The 15,822-nt window shown below is 30.4% G+C and overlaps 1 protein-coding gene across 3 annotated transcripts; it reads right to left on the reverse strand.

Moving 5' to 3' along the window:
* Positions 1–1,871: 1,871 nt before the first annotated feature.
* On the reverse strand, positions 1,872–10,130 carry LOC118193484 (negative elongation factor E-like). Of its 3 annotated transcripts, XR_015040135.1 has the most exons (3): positions 8,865–10,130; positions 2,463–2,550; positions 1,872–2,048 (listed from the first exon to the last, which is right to left on the reverse strand). XR_015040135.1 is itself a non-coding variant. In XM_085812563.1 (1 exon), exon 1 carries the CDS (start codon positions 9,934–9,936, stop codon positions 9,049–9,051), a length of 888 nt encoding a protein of 295 aa, XP_085668689.1. In that variant the 5' UTR covers positions 9,937–10,130; the 3' UTR covers positions 8,838–9,048. The 3 variants fall into 3 exon arrangements, 1 of the variants encoding a protein (XP_085668689.1); XR_015040136.1 differs by lacking the exon at positions 2,463–2,550 and having other exon boundaries at positions 1,874–2,048; XM_085812563.1 differs by lacking the exons at positions 1,872–2,048; positions 2,463–2,550 and having other exon boundaries at positions 8,838–10,130.
* Between the last annotated feature and the right edge of the window lie 5,692 nt (positions 10,131–15,822).

Below are 15,822 nucleotides of genomic sequence, written 5' to 3' on the forward strand. Positions count from 1 at the left end.
GTCCTTATTATGTAGGTACTTATATTTTCACTGCTATAGAAAAATTACATAAATGTTTATTTTTTAATTTTTTCTGACAATTTACTTTGTAAAATAATGTAAAAAAATGATATGTTATGCAATTCCTACATACTTTAAAAAAAATTTGTAAATTTCTTCATTTATTGGAAACGTGCACGGAGAAAGGTAGGTTTTTTTTTTCCCTACTACCTAGGTAGGTTTCAAAGTCCTAGACATGTGCAGAACAATGGGCAAGAGTAGATTTTTTTAAATTCATATATTATTTGTCTCTAGGTTCATAATATTCAATTTCTAGAGTTTTTAGTTAAAAAAATTATAAAAATAATATCGAATGTGTCAAAGGGTTAATCTATACTAAGGCCAGATGTGGTGATCTCTTTATTATGGAGGCACTTAATAGGTGGCCATCATTGCCTCCTATGAAGGGACGGACAGTTACAACCATGCCTTTTCTGGGATTCGAACCCAGGCTTTTCGGTATTGCAGTCAAGCTCACCTAACCACTATACTGTCTGGACAGCAAACTCAGTTTGAGATTTGATTCCAATAAATTTCTCTGTTTTGTGATGAACTTGAAGCTTTTTATAACTGCATCATTTAGATTGGTAATGTAGGTGTCAAAACATTATTGCTGATGTTGAAAAAGAAATCAAATATTTTATTCATTTTTTATCATGATCAGTCCATTGTAAAATCGCTGAAGATTGACAATTTGATCCGAGTCATGAGCTTTCATAATTTTATACACTGTTTCAAAAATATAAGCCAATTTCTCTTAAAAATGTCTCCACAAGGTCATCACTCCTTTAAAGCAGATAGCATTCTGCTTTACTGCATTCAAATAATATAACCTAACCTGTATCAGAAACAGCAAGAGTAAGATGAGAAAAAATTTCTCCATTCAATTATAATCCAAGTTCTGTTTCTTAGTTTTTATGAATGTGTTTTTAATGCAGTCAGTAAATGACTGCACTGGCTGAGGCTATCTTATTTCATATTGATTTTGAGTTTTGCTAGTAGAGTCGATAATGGGGCACTACTAAGAGGTGAGAAATATTCATAATTTTTTGGTAAAGGTTCATTAATAATTCCTGTCTCTTTCATATTTGGGGCACTATGGACACCTGCTATAAGAAGCCACATGGCCCTGCTCCTGGCAGAGAACACTGTACATACACTGTTTCTATATTTTTATCTTTTACGCAAAATTTTGTCTGCTGTCCTTAATGCAAATCTAAAGCAATTGCCTTTTAATGGCAGTGGACCTTACTGTGCCTATATCGTTCATAGTTGTGGCATTGAATAGAACCCAGAATGATTTTGAAGGTGTTCTATGTATAGTGATCCAGATTTGCTAAGCTATATACCGCTTACCGTTTTCATTACATTCAGTTTCTACTTTGTGCACTGTGAGAAGCTTAATCTCTTCTTTGATGTTTTTTTTGTGAAGTGACACCCGCTCAGCTCATCGATAAAGGAGTGGTTAAAATAATTAAATGTTGGTAGTTTAGGTTGGTTAATTAATTGGTTATGAAAAGCACATGAAGGTTATCCATTTAAGAAAAAGGTGCTTTCATGGAAGACTTTCTAAAGAAAACTGGCTCATATTCGCATTACACATGACAAAAAATACACATAGCTAGCAGCTGTGTTATCCACGTGGCCACTAGTAGTTTTGTTTACCGCATAAACAGCTAGCATCGTATATCTTTTCAAAACCATTTCTAAGAACTTTTATAAAAGAATCAACCCCAGCAAATAATATTATAACAATCATTTGAAAATCCAGCTGTAAAAACAAAAAAATATAGCAACAGAACCAAAAACAAAATGTGAGAAAAGCATGCAATGCAAAGTTTTATTTACTAGTACAGTAAAACATGATTTTATTATTACACTTATTATTATTTATGAATTGCGTGAAAAAATAAGAATTAAAACTTCTCAAAAACTAGACTATTTCTGTGCTTCTGGCCGAAGTGATCGCTGCAATAATCTGTTATTGCCACCAATAAGCACAAAGTCGCCTGTAAAAAATGTTTTCCATTAGACACAAATAATGCACTAAAAATTGCTATAAAAATAAAATCTCACATACATACATATTATGAATTAAACTTCTTTTCAATAAAAGTAAGTAAATGTTTTTTTTTTCTATAAAAGTAAGTATTTTTCTATAAAGAACTAATAGATATATATAAAACACAATTTTTTCTTCATCTAATTATTAGTGCATCATACATGATAAGTAAGTCATACTGATATTTTGTTATGTGCAATATTAATGAGTTATCTACATCAACTGATATTGCTTTATGCTTTGTTGTAATGGATAGTCACTGGATATAAAGTAAGTAAAATTTTAAGTAAGTTTAAAGCACAAGTTTTTTAATGCTTACAAGTTAATATATGTGCATAAAATCAATTAATGAAATACTAACTTGCACAGCATTAGGTATATCTGCACTTTCAACATCTGATGAAGAAACTAAAATCTAGCAAGGCTGGTGTATACATTATCATCAAAGGCTATAAAAAATTATGAACAAATCTGATCATAATTTTAAAATAAAGCATGTACAACTCAAATATTACTCTAAAAGAGAAATAGCAGTGAATAAGACACTAAAATATTTTTAGTTCTCCAAATTCTGAAAAAACAAAATTTTAATACATTAAAAAAAAAAGTAACAGTTCAAATTATTAATATTTTATTTAAAAGCAGAAATCAATTACAGCCGACAATTTTAGTGTGCAGTACTGCAAAATAGACCTTGTCAGGATTGGAAAGTTCTAAAATTCTAGACCCTTTAAAACAGTTAAAAAATTGCTCCTACAAAATACTGAAGCACATAGATAAACAGTGAAATTTTCAGACTGGTTCTTTAATAAATGCATTCCTACAACAGAGGAATTATTGGGTAAAAATAATTTGCCCAGAAATGCTGTTTTGTAGTTGTGTGCAAACACACAGTGATACAGAGGAATTTCTAGATGATGACATTAAGGCATGTTTCTACTCCCAGTATTACCACCATATGTGAACCTATGAATTAGGTCATTTAGGGAATGATAAAAAGGAAATACAGGAAGCTACTACCCACAATGAAAGATGAAATTGAAAAAGGATGAAACATAATTAAAAACTATAATAATCTAAAGGATGTTGCTTACTGGGTTGACGTAATGATTCCAACAATTATCTATGCATGCCCACACTTTAAAGTGATAATCAATGCTTGTGTAAGAATGTACAAAATAAAAAAAAAAAAGATGGTAAAAGTATATTTACGGGTACCCCTTGGTGTATTCTAATTCAAAATTGACAACAAAAGTTGAAATTTGCCTGTTACTAATATTCAAATTGGCATGCAACTGTCATACCCATTAAAGATGTAAGTCTTAGTGCGATGTATGTGGCTAATAGAATTGTAATAAATTATTAAAGACAGTTAATAAAACACAAATCTCACTATTAAAAAAAATTGGTACTTTTCAATTTCACCGGCGCAAATCTCGCCAAGCAGACTTAGTTGGCGACAGCATACAGTATACACATAAAAAAATTTAGTTCTAAGAATTTTTTTTATTTTGAAGGCATAAACATATTAATATGGTTTAAAATTTTGTAAAAAGCCAATAAATAAAGACACTAAATTTGTAAAAAGACACTAATTTAAGAATTTACTATGCTTTCATGGTTTAGCATCCTGATTCGCTGGTTCGTGTCACGTGACCCAAAGTAATCTCAACTCACGTAAACTACGCTACAAAAATATAATTCTCTTAGTAACTATTAATTTCAAGTTAAATCTTAATTTGGAATACAAGTTTAAATGCAAGAATTATTTCAATTCGTACGAATAGCTTACTCAGAAATTATGTAAAACCACAGTGCTTTACTTCGCTAGTGCATTCTCATTAGAATTGATGAATTTAACCCTTAATTTTGCCTTTCCAATATTTTTGTCTTCGGGTGAATGGTGTGATTGCATCCTAATTGACTTAATTACCGCAAATGGCCTTAGGGTACAAAATTTAACTATCTTTTGTAAAAAATCTATGTAATTGTATGCCAGTATTAAAAGAAACAATCAATCTGATAAGAAATGGCCACGACTTGTTTTGAAAATGAAGCGTAAAGGTTACCTGCATTTGGCATTAAATGTACCATTATTGGCAACTTTCTCGCTTGCGCTGGCAAAACGGAAAAGTACCAAAAAATTTTTACCAATATTTCTTAATATTTCACCAAAGAAATACATTGGATAGTCTGGACCTTCATCAACAGAAATTGTACCATTAAAACTCTCAACTGGGCACAGATATTTAAAGCTTCAAGTCTAAAATTAAAAATTATTGCAAAAAATTGCTGATAATAAATTATCTACTAGGGCAGCATTTCTCAATTTGTGGTACATGGACAACAAGTGACCTTTCTGATCCTTGTACGGGAGAAGATCACAAGAGCAGGCTATAAAAGATAATGTACAGATTTTCAAAAATGAAAAAAATTTTAATTTATATGTGTATAGCAAACTTTACCTGAAAATCTCAGAGTTTGAAACCTATGGATGGTAATCATCTATCACTTTTCTCCTCAAACTAACATTGTATAAAATTTTTTGCATGCAACAATATTTAAACTAACTTAAGACTACCATTTTATGAAATTTTTTTACTGGTAGGGGAATATGAGTACAGTCAAAAGTCGTTAATTCGGACACCCATAATCCGGACCTCAAAGCTACAAACTTTGCGCACAGGCGTTTACGAGAGCGCGTAAGACTCTTACGGCTGCGAATTTGTTTGTGCGCATGCGCGTTTAATGTGTAACACGCTAAGCTAAAGTTATCTAATTCAGTTAATGTTGCAGATTGCGTTGTTCCTTAATCTTCGAATTGGATCCGGCTTATTATTTTTTGCAGACTGTTAGAGCAATTTTATAAAAGTAAGCTTGAACTTTCGATTATGTCAAATAGAATTTCCGATATATATTTACTACAAAGCGAAAGTATGTTTTGAAATCCGAAATCTAATTATCAATTTCACGCTGCTCTGCGGCAGAGGGGGGGGGGAGAAACGTCATTATTAGATTATGATAGATTAGAAAGATTATGTCAACTAGAATTTCCGATATATATTTACTAATATGTAATTTGTACCTACAAAGCGAAAGTATGTTTTGAAATCCGAAATTTGTTTATCAATTTCACGCCGCGGATTGGAAGTTGATCTCTCAGCACTATCCTTATCTTCAGGGCAGATGTTTTTATTTTATTTGGTTTATAATTCCGTACTAAGTGTAGTAATTCATTTCGATGTACTCCGTCTTTGATATGATTTAAATCAAGTTCCTCGTCATTATAATTCGCTTCCGATAGTGAAGAAAGTGACCCAGAGGTTATTGAAAACGAAAACATTTCGATTGACAAATTAGTCGGTATTCTCAACACAGCAATTATAGGACTTGAACAGCGGAACTTTGTAACTAAACAAGAAATTATGTCTGTTTATAGAATTAAAGAGAAAATATTATCACATAAAACGAAGCAACTTAAACAACTTACATTGAAAGAAATGTTTAATAAAGTAAACAAATAAATATTAAGCTTTTTTTTTTTTTTTTTTTTTTTTTTTTTGTAAATTTTGATACCCTTTAGATCATAATTGTTCTTTATTTCATAAATTACGGTTTCATATTTTTAATTTTAGAATTTCTGCATGCCATCTTACGAGATTTAAACTGATGATCTATAATCCGGAAAAATCGATAATCCGGAATCGCCGAAGTCCCGACGAGTCCGGATTAACGACTTTTGACTGTAGTTCATAATACATGCAAACTGGCCTTCCCTATGAATGATGCAGAGAATATGTGATTTACTGCTCTAATGACTTACTTCTTTAGTGTTCATTGCCAAGATTTCTTTCTGAATATGATGCATTGTTTGTGACATCTAAATGTCATCATGGATCTCATTAGTCTCTAGCTGTGGAACTCCATTTGATGCACCACATGTATTTTATGATTTATGACATATGTATAGATATGACTAAAAATAAGTAGATAAGCTGCATAGTTGTTGCATCTAATTGATGAGATACGAGCTCTGATACTCCAAATTCTGTGCAGCCGACATATAAGCCTATTCACTGGCTGGCTACACATCAACTGCTATATTGGTAAACCCTTACAAAGCAGTATGAATTCACCCAAGAATATTTTCTTCTTCTAAACTATTCCGTTATTTGACCATGGGAAAAATGCTTACAATTAGCATGTTTTTTCATTACTCACTCTGTTTACCACTTTCACATAAAGAACAGATGCAGACAGTCTACAACCAATATTAATTTTGTTATCACGGTCACATCATTAACACTCTAATTAATACTCTTATTAACACTAGATAAATGAAACAGAGAATCTGTCTAATTTTAAAACTATTTCAGTGCATATACAATATGCTAAAAATTAACTAGAAGAAATTTTAAAAAAATGACTAAATGTGTATCTATAAAAATCTCTTTACTCAAGAAAAATCAAGAGAAATTTAAAATCTTGCTTTTTTCACATATAGTATGAATGGATATTTCCATTCAGCCTTAGCTTTACCACTACCAGTGGGTATGAGTACAGATCAGAGCTAAAATCATGTATATCTGAAGAAGCTGTCCATTTGGAAAAAGAAAAAGTCACTAAAATTATAGAGAATGTTTAAAATGACTTTTATATAAAAAGAACTGTCATTTAATTCAAATTATGTACATACAAATAAATATTATCTGACAAACTCAATGCATAATACTTAATGCTGAGGTACATTAATATTCATCTATATTCTATGATGATAATATTAATGCAAGACATCAAAAACCAACTTACATAAATGCATATTTCACAAAAGCCATATTTTGTTAAAATTTCTTATCTTCCGAAATATTTTTTAAATTATTAAATAAAATAATAGCTAAGAAAGTCATCAAAAAACCATACTTTAGAATGCCACAGAAAAGTAAGCGACCACAAGAGAAAAATTTGGCATTTTTCTGCAAAATTCTTCGGGTAATAATAACTTTCTTTCAGTTGATAAATCTCCTCATGGTTAATTTTATATAAATTTATGGTGCACCCTCTTGATTATTTATGCCTTCTCAATATTAGTAAAACTAAGCATTCAAATTTGGAAATGACACCATGGAAAAAAAAGTTTCATCAATTTCCTATAAATATAGAAAGAGAGAAAAAAATTTTAGTTGTTTCGATAATTTAAGTACTATCTTTTTACTTTTTATACAACTGAGCTTAAATTGTTAAAAATGTATTGGTTTGAAAATACCATAGGCTTTTTACAGTTCTTTCTCAGAGTATTTAGTATGTTAATTAAATAATTACAAATAAATTTAAAAGGTAAATTCATCTATATGAAACTAAGGCGTTTTTTCTACTTTTTTATTTTATTTTTTAATTCAGACTAGCAACTCCTAGAAGTTTCAGTACTATGCAGTAACATTGAGATTTCCTGAAATTGCACACAGTACCAGTACTGCTGAATTGGTTTAGGATTTAAAACTGCAAAAGATCGTTTGATACTTCTACTGGGTGGCAATGCTAAAGGAGACTGCTTGTTTATCATTTCAGATCCAAACAGCATTGAAGGGAATTTCAAAATCATGTTTACTAGTAATCTGAGAGTCCAATAAAAAATCTTGATCCACTATAAAATTGTCAAGCTAGCTAACGAAGCAGGGTGAAATAATATTACATGTGCAGGGTATTGAAATCCTTATTGCAAGTTAAAACTGGTGGAAGTCTTTCCAAGGATGCTTTAAAAAAATAGTTAAAAAATAAGTACATGAAGAATATAAAATTAGCATTTCTGAAGATGGAAAAAAAAGAACTTTCAATGGGTTTTCAAAAAAAAAAAAAAAAAAAAAAAAGTTTAGTTACTATAATGAAAATTATGGATAAAGTTAAAAAATTATATAAATTGTGATAAAAGTTAAAAGGAAAAATGAAGTGTCACTGATACAATATCTTGTTAAAATTAGCAGTTTCCCGAATGAACAGGAAAAGGCAAATGACGTTAAGATAACTTCTTCATTTAAAAAAAAAGTCAAACAATGAAGAACTTTTTTACCCTTAAATATAACTCCTTTACTCAAAATTTTCATAAATACTTCATCAATAAAATTCAATATTAGCAATAAATAAGTTAATAATTAATGTAATACAAGATTATTTAACAATTAAATGTTACAAAATTAATCCCCTCCCAAATAAAACCTAGATTTTTCTTATTCTTTCTTCTATTTCCTTATATCCAATTTTTATGTGTTAAAATGACCTCAGATAATGTTGTTTCTTTTAGTGCTGTACCTTATTGGAATGCATCCCCTAGATTAAGTGGGGTCTTAGTGTAACAAAATAATAAGAAATATCGCTCGTGGAATCTGCCAGTAATATAATAAATTGCATCGAAATGTCGACAGAAATACAATATAAAATTGCTCAAGGGAACAATGATAAGATATATCTGGTAGATAAATGGTGATCCATTTTCAGATTTTTTTTAAGAATGAAACTGCATTACTGGATGCATGGGAAAAAAAACAGTACCAGAGATTTTCCTAATTTTGTTTTTTAATTTATCATATAATCCTTATTTAAAATTTGTATACAAAAGTTTTAAACTGTGTTTTCTTTTAATATGCTGATAATGTTTGCCGACTTACTATAAAAATCAATGGATTGAGAAAGTTTTCAAAAAGAAAAAAAAAAAAAGTTACAAAAATTGCCACTTGAACACAAGTAATTTTCACTTTTTATTCTTTCTTACCTCAGTCAGATTACACCAACGTGGTTGTGTTAATACGGAGTATCTATATTTTTTGCACTTTAATTCTGTTGATATAATGTCATCAAAATAACATGATGGTTAGAAAAGGATATTGAGTTCTATATAACTTGTTAAACTGATTTCTTGAGTTCCGTATTATTTGCTTTGTTGATTAGTTCTCTAATTATATATCTTCATATACAATAAGATTTCTTGAATCTGCATGATTTGCTTTTTGTGGGAAATTGACAGCAAGTGTAGCCCATGATGACGAAGATGAATCTTCACCCAGTGGTGGAATTAGAGGTTGTCGCCTTGCTAAGGAGACATTAAGACGTACACCACTAATAGTCGTTCCATTAACTTCTTTAATTGCTGTTTCAGCTTGCTCAATCTTTTCGAAAGTCACAAAACCACAATTTTTATCCATTTCCATTGAAATATTGATAATACTACCAACTGGCTCAAAGGCTTTTTGCAAAATCTCTTGCGTGACACCATATCCTCGTACATAAATAGTATTTCCCTGGCGTGGCCTTTCAGGTCTTCCATCCCTGTCCCTTTCCCTTCGCTGATTTTCCCGTGCTCGTTCTTCTTTAATCTCATCTTCAAGTTTTCTGGAACTAACAAAACTTTCATAAAGTTTTCTCACTGGAGGGCGACCACTGCTGTTTGGGGAATCAGAAGCTGAATCATTTGGCGATCCTAATGATGGAAGCTCTTCTTCAAGAGAATGAGATGCAGAAAATGGTTGATATCCTGTTACAGAGCTATTAGTTTTATCACAGGCATTACGCTTCCTTTCCAAAGCTTTAGGTCTTTTAAATCCTTGTCGCTCTTTATTTTCGACTTTAATAGCACTGATAGCACCAGACTTGAGGAGTTTCTTTGCGACCTCTTTAGCATCAGGTTTTGCTTCAAGTGGACGCTTTAAAGGTTTCGGAGGAGGGGGTTCCTGTTTAGGAGCATTCAAATTTTGGAAAGCTTTTTTCTTACGTCTTAGTTTTTCATACTTTTTCTTTAGCATTTCTTCTTCCTCCGTTAACTGAGACGGAAAATGTAGGTACACCATGTTTTTTTAAATATACAGAAACTAAGTATGATACTTTTATTCTATATGGATGCTTACAAGCACTTTAATCTAACATCGTATTTCAAATTAATATAAGAAGCATTAGGTTTCATAGCAGAAGTCTTCCAAAAACGCTCTGAAGGCACACTCAGCACAAATCACTTACCGACGTAAACAAACCATGTGCGAATATGAAAGGCCGATGGTAATGCCACTTACAAAATAAAACTTTGGATTCCTACTGAAAAATACGAAATGCGTGTTATTAAACCCGCCTTTCATTTTTATCATCATGAGATAACTAATTATTTCAATTAAGCATTAATTCTCTTGATAAGAATGCGTTTTCCATCCAAATCTCGTAAAGATATTGACGTAATATTTGGGAAGTTGATAATTAACGGAATTGATATGGAAAGAAGAACTTTTTTAATTATATACAATAAATGCTTTTTTTCCTCTTCGAATGTATTTTTCCAATGTAGGTTATTTAATGTGCTCTTGAAGTTTCATACTAACCTTTTAACGGCTAAATTTTCTGTAATTTTTCATATTTGTTACAACAGTTTGAGAGTTTGCTAGTTCCGCTACGGGTAATCATTTTTGAGCCTGTATCTCACGAAAAAATTCATTTTGGATACATTTTAAAATCCGAGTCATTTGTCTCTTTATTCGAAAGAGTCATTTATTCTGTCTGTACGTACTTTAAATATATATATATATATATATATATATATACCGCTTCTTAGTTTTTATATTTTGCTTAAATCATTTGTCGCACTTTAATTCTAATGTTTAAAATATGCCTTACTTTGATTAGCATATTGCTTACAATTAGTATTTAGTTTTATTTGTAAATATTCAAGTGTTTGTATTGTTTATTTTATCTTTATAACACATTTCATTGCACCTTATTTTACTTATGTTAATATTTTCACACAACCACAGTATCTAAGCAACTTTTTAGCGTACGAACTAGGAATGTTCTTTTAACTTTTTTCTAACTTTTGCAGCTCAATGCGCAGAGTTTTTGACCACATAGGTCTTTTATCGTTTGTTCTTTTTACTTTAATTACTTATATATATAAGTGAATATTTCTGTTGAAATCTGAAATTTTTAGCGATTAAAATACTTCCTGTACTTCGTTCAAGGAAGTAAAAAAGGCTTCAGTGCTCAGTGTTTCCGTTCATAGGTGGATTGCCTGGAGAATGTCAGATGGATATTTGTGTTTTTCTCTGGGAAGTGGAGAACATCTAAGAGAGTTGATGCAGTTGTTAGGATGAGTGAGAACTGAATAGAATAAATTTCTAGCAAGTTTTTGAATTGTGTGTACTTTGAGATCATAGTGGATATACGAATTTGGAATGAACCATGGCGCGTTGATAATCTCTCCAAGTACTTTGTTTTGAAGAACTTGGATATGTTGAAGTTGCGTTTTGTCAGGTTGGCCCTAGACAGGACTAGTATACAGTGATGATGGTCGTAGTATATATTTGCATAAGAGGAGTCTATTTGAAGTGGCCATATGACTTTTGCCAAGAAGTGGGTGCAAGCGTGATATTAATTTTTTACACAGTTTCCCTGAGATATTTCTGAAAAGTCAATTTTTTTTTTAAATCTAGAATGCCTCCTAGTTATTTAATTTCGCCAACCCAGTCCATTTCTTCATCAAACAGAAGAGGTCTTGGTGGTGTGGAATTTGTTTGTCCTTTACGAAAAAGTTACCGTTTTTGATTTTTCAGTATTAACTGAAATCCTCCAAAGAGTGAGCCAATTTTCTAGAATACTGAGGTAATGTTGAAAAAGCAGCTGGACTACTGTAACTATAGAAGCTTGGGTCATAATTGCAATATCATCTATGAAAAGACCTATGGTAATTTGTGGATCTTTAGGAAAGTAAGTGTAAATGTTATATAAATATGGTGAAAGTACTGACCCCAGGGTACTCCAGCGAAGATGTTTCTTGTGTTTGAAACAGTATTGTCAATTTTTACTGCAAAGATTCTGTTTCGGAGATAGGAAGCAATAAGCCTAACACAATAATCGGGGACGTTCAACTTGGCAAGTTCCGGGTGCCATACCTTATCAAAAGCTTTTGCAACGCTATATATATTGAACCATGGCAAAAATGTTAAAACGAAATTAATAGCCCTTCTAAGCAAATTGTTCCAGTGGGTTAATAATTGTAAAATGAAAATTGTTTCTGTAAAATTAAAAAATCGCATGCAATACAAATACTGAAGAATACAAATTTCGAATATAACAACAAAAACTGATTCTCAAATAGCATATTTATGCTTCGTACTTCACTAGCATTTCAAGTAGAATGAATTTCCCCAGAACCCTGCCCGTTTTTTTTTTCATCGCATACTGGTTTTGATTCGAAGTCGCATGAGGCAAGCCTACACCACCAAAAGTTAAGAAGGCTTTTTCACTGAAAAGTGACGTCATGCCAAGGAGACCCCGTAACTTCGAGGTGGGAGGAAATAATCATTTGCTGTTAATTAGAAAGAGTTAACTTCTTTTGCTTCAGACTTGAAAGTGACGTTTCGCTGAATGTTTATATATTTTATGCTTTTAATAATGAATACTATTTTTTCCCTAGAGAATTACAGAAAACCATATAGATAAAAGGAAACTATTGTTCATTTTTGTATTCTGATAGATAATATCATATCTTGTTTCTTTAAGTTTACATCGACCAAATACTAAAAATTCATATATTGATTTTATAGATTTTACTTTTTTTTTTTTAAATTTCGCCAAAATTTTGTATTCAGTATTTTAAACTTTAAGTTATATATAATAATTATCTTGCAGTATCAAACTAAAAAGCAAAGTTAACAAAGTAATATTCAATAGCATACTTCTAACAAATATTAAAAATAAGAAGGCACTTTTCCGTTTCGCCGGCGCATATCTCGCCAAGCAGACTTTATTGGCGACAACACACAGTATACACATAAAAAATGTTAACAAATATTAGCTCTTAGGAATTTTTTATTTTGAAGGCATAAACATTTTAATATCGTTTGAAATTCTGTAAAAAGACAATAAATAAAGACGATAAATTTGTAAAAAGACATTAATTAAAGAATTCACTATGTTTTTATTGTACAACATCTTGATTTGCCGTTTCATATCACGTGACCCCAAGTGATCTCTTCTCACGTAGACTACGCTACAAAAATCTAATTCTTTCAGTAATTATCTATTTTAATTTTAAGTTAAATCTTAATTTGAAATACAAGTTTAAATGCAAGAATTATTTCAATTCCTATGAATAGCTTACTCAGAAATTGTGAAAAACCGCAGTGTTTTACTTCGCTAGTGCAGTGTCATTAGAATTGATGAATTTAACCCTTGACTTTGCTTTTTCTATATTTTCGGATGAGCGGTGTAATTGCATCCTAATTGACTTAATTACTGCGAATGGCCTTAGGGCATAAAAGTTAACAATGTGGTAAAAATTCTCTGTAATTGTATGCCAGTATTGAAATATGTTTATTTCAATACTGGCATACAATTACAGAGAATCTGGTAAGAAATGGCTGCGACTTGTTTTGAAAACGAGGCGTAAAAGGTTACCAGCGAGGATATTCCGTTTGACATCGGTTGTACTATTTTTGGCGACTTTATCATTTGCGCCGGCAAAATGGAAAAGTACCAATAAGAAAAATAGTTTTAAAGTGGCTGAAATATATTTACAAAAATTACCATTAGTTCCATTAATCCCAAATCTCTAAGATTTAGTTTCACGAAAAGAAAAGAATGCAAAACGTTTTGCGTCAAAAAAAAAAAAAAAAAAATATTAGCATTTTAAAGATTATAAAATATTAAAAATTCACAAAGGAAAACAAACTATGTAGCAGATAAATGGCATAAACGTGCTTTTTTAATTCTCTTATTTTAATATTTATTTAGCATTACTGCAGTTTCTAATTCTAAGAATAACTTTGAATGAGTAATTAATATCATTATCCCATTTCGCAAAGCTCAAAACATTACAGAGCTTTGAAAAAACATGAAAATGCCTTGTCAATTCCCTTCAGTTGAGTATTTAAAGTAAATTAAAGGTAAAAACTAAAACAAAAGTCAAATTTTAAAACACTATGTATTAGTCAAACAAATTACTGCACCACTGTAGCAAGTGAATTTTTTCCTGCATAAATTTAAATGCTATCAGCAGCAATTATAATAACAATTTTATTAGCTTTATGTGTATTTACTAATTATTAACACCTGGAATTTAAAAAAAAAATCACCTAAATAAATCTGAAATTGCAATAAATGAAATAACAATTATATTACACAATAACACATTAGATGAGCAAGACATTAAGATTTACTGTTACTTTGACCTATTTATAAAATTCATAAATTTGCATGTTATTTTAAGTATTGTGAATCATTATAAATAAAGCAAATAGCATATTTATAATAGTAAAAATGAAATAAAACTAACTATATGATGTTTTTTCCAAATTATTTATGCTTATTTTTCTAGAAAATAGCTTAAAAATGAATTTGCAAATAAATGAAATAACAATAAACATTTGCATATTAATACAGCTACAGCAGGACATTAAGATTCCTCCACTTAGAGAAATGCACATAAGAAATTATAAACAGATAAATAAGAATACTATATTTTGTGTTTTCAACGATACACATAGAAATAACCTGTTATTTCTACCTATTTAAATTTAGAATAAATCTGTTTTCAGAAATATTGGTAAAGAATCCAGTTGATAGAATGATACTTATACAATAACAAAGCACTTGAAGTTGAATTAAGTATAACAACATATGACAAAACATTTCCGCTTTGTCTCTTGGGTAAATTACATTAAAATTTTATCACTGCTTCAACTGTTTAATTTAATAGGGAGTATGGATTGCTATATGAATAAAGTCAATCATAATTCTTACTAATCAATCTTTCCTAATTCTTAAAACAGTAAATATCAAAAATTCCTTTTTTTCAAATGGTCAGTTTGTTCTTAATTTTTGATACTGGTATCTGCTATAAATGTCATTTTGTTTGTTCTAAAATCAACGTTTAGAGCTTGTGATGGCACTTCAAAGTTTTACATGAAAGTGCAACAAATACAGAAACTTACATTGCATGGTTTTAAAGAAGTCCCTTTGAATATATATGTAAACTGAAGAATGAACGGATATTATTAGTACACAAGCACTACCTCATACACCTATATCTATCATTCTTTATCATACTAATCAAAACTAATAACTACTTTACACTACTAACTACTACTAACACTACTTCCTCTTTTCAGTTGTAAGTACAAATCTTAAAATACAATTAAAATATATTTAAGTCATCTAAATTTTTAATTAAAAATTAGATTTCCATTAAATGATGAGTTTTGCATGTACAATCAAATACTGAAAATCTGCCGACCTGAAATCCACGTTGTCTCTCAAAATATAAAGATTTAGTTTATATGTTCCGGAAACCGCAACATTGAGTACGAAATATTGAAGAAAAAATACTTACCGAATAATAATGAGTTATAATGGAAATACCAAATTATTGAAATCATGATAAAAGTTTTTTTTCCCCCTCTAATCTGCATCGAGGTAAAAAAGCAGATGATTCACTCAAATCTTCTTTCAAGTTCACGATTCATATTGTTGTATTTCTTATTTCATGAGATTATTTAGTGCTGCCTTTTATTTATCTCTGGATATTTTGTGGATAAATTAAGAATATTTTAAATTTCAGCCCTTTTTAATATAATAACAGAAAAAACACGCACTCATGATTTTACTGCTTGCAACGTAGAAAAACGTAAACAGGTGGCATTGACGGTAATGCAAAAAGCGTAAATTCTGCAAAAGATGGAGGCAGGTGCCACTCC

This window comes from Stegodyphus dumicola, chromosome 3 (genome assembly GCF_044657685.1).
Source record: "Stegodyphus dumicola isolate Sdum_Otavi_A_Nest chromosome 3, ASM4465768v1".
In the NCBI taxonomy this organism is placed as follows: Eukaryota; Metazoa; Arthropoda; class Arachnida; order Araneae; family Eresidae; genus Stegodyphus; species Stegodyphus dumicola.

Excerpts from the sequence above, each read along its gene's own strand:
- LOC118193484 (XM_085812563.1), bottom strand. The coding sequence starts at position 9,936 with ATGGTGTACCTACATTTTCCGTCTCAGTTAACGGAGGAAGAAGAAATG.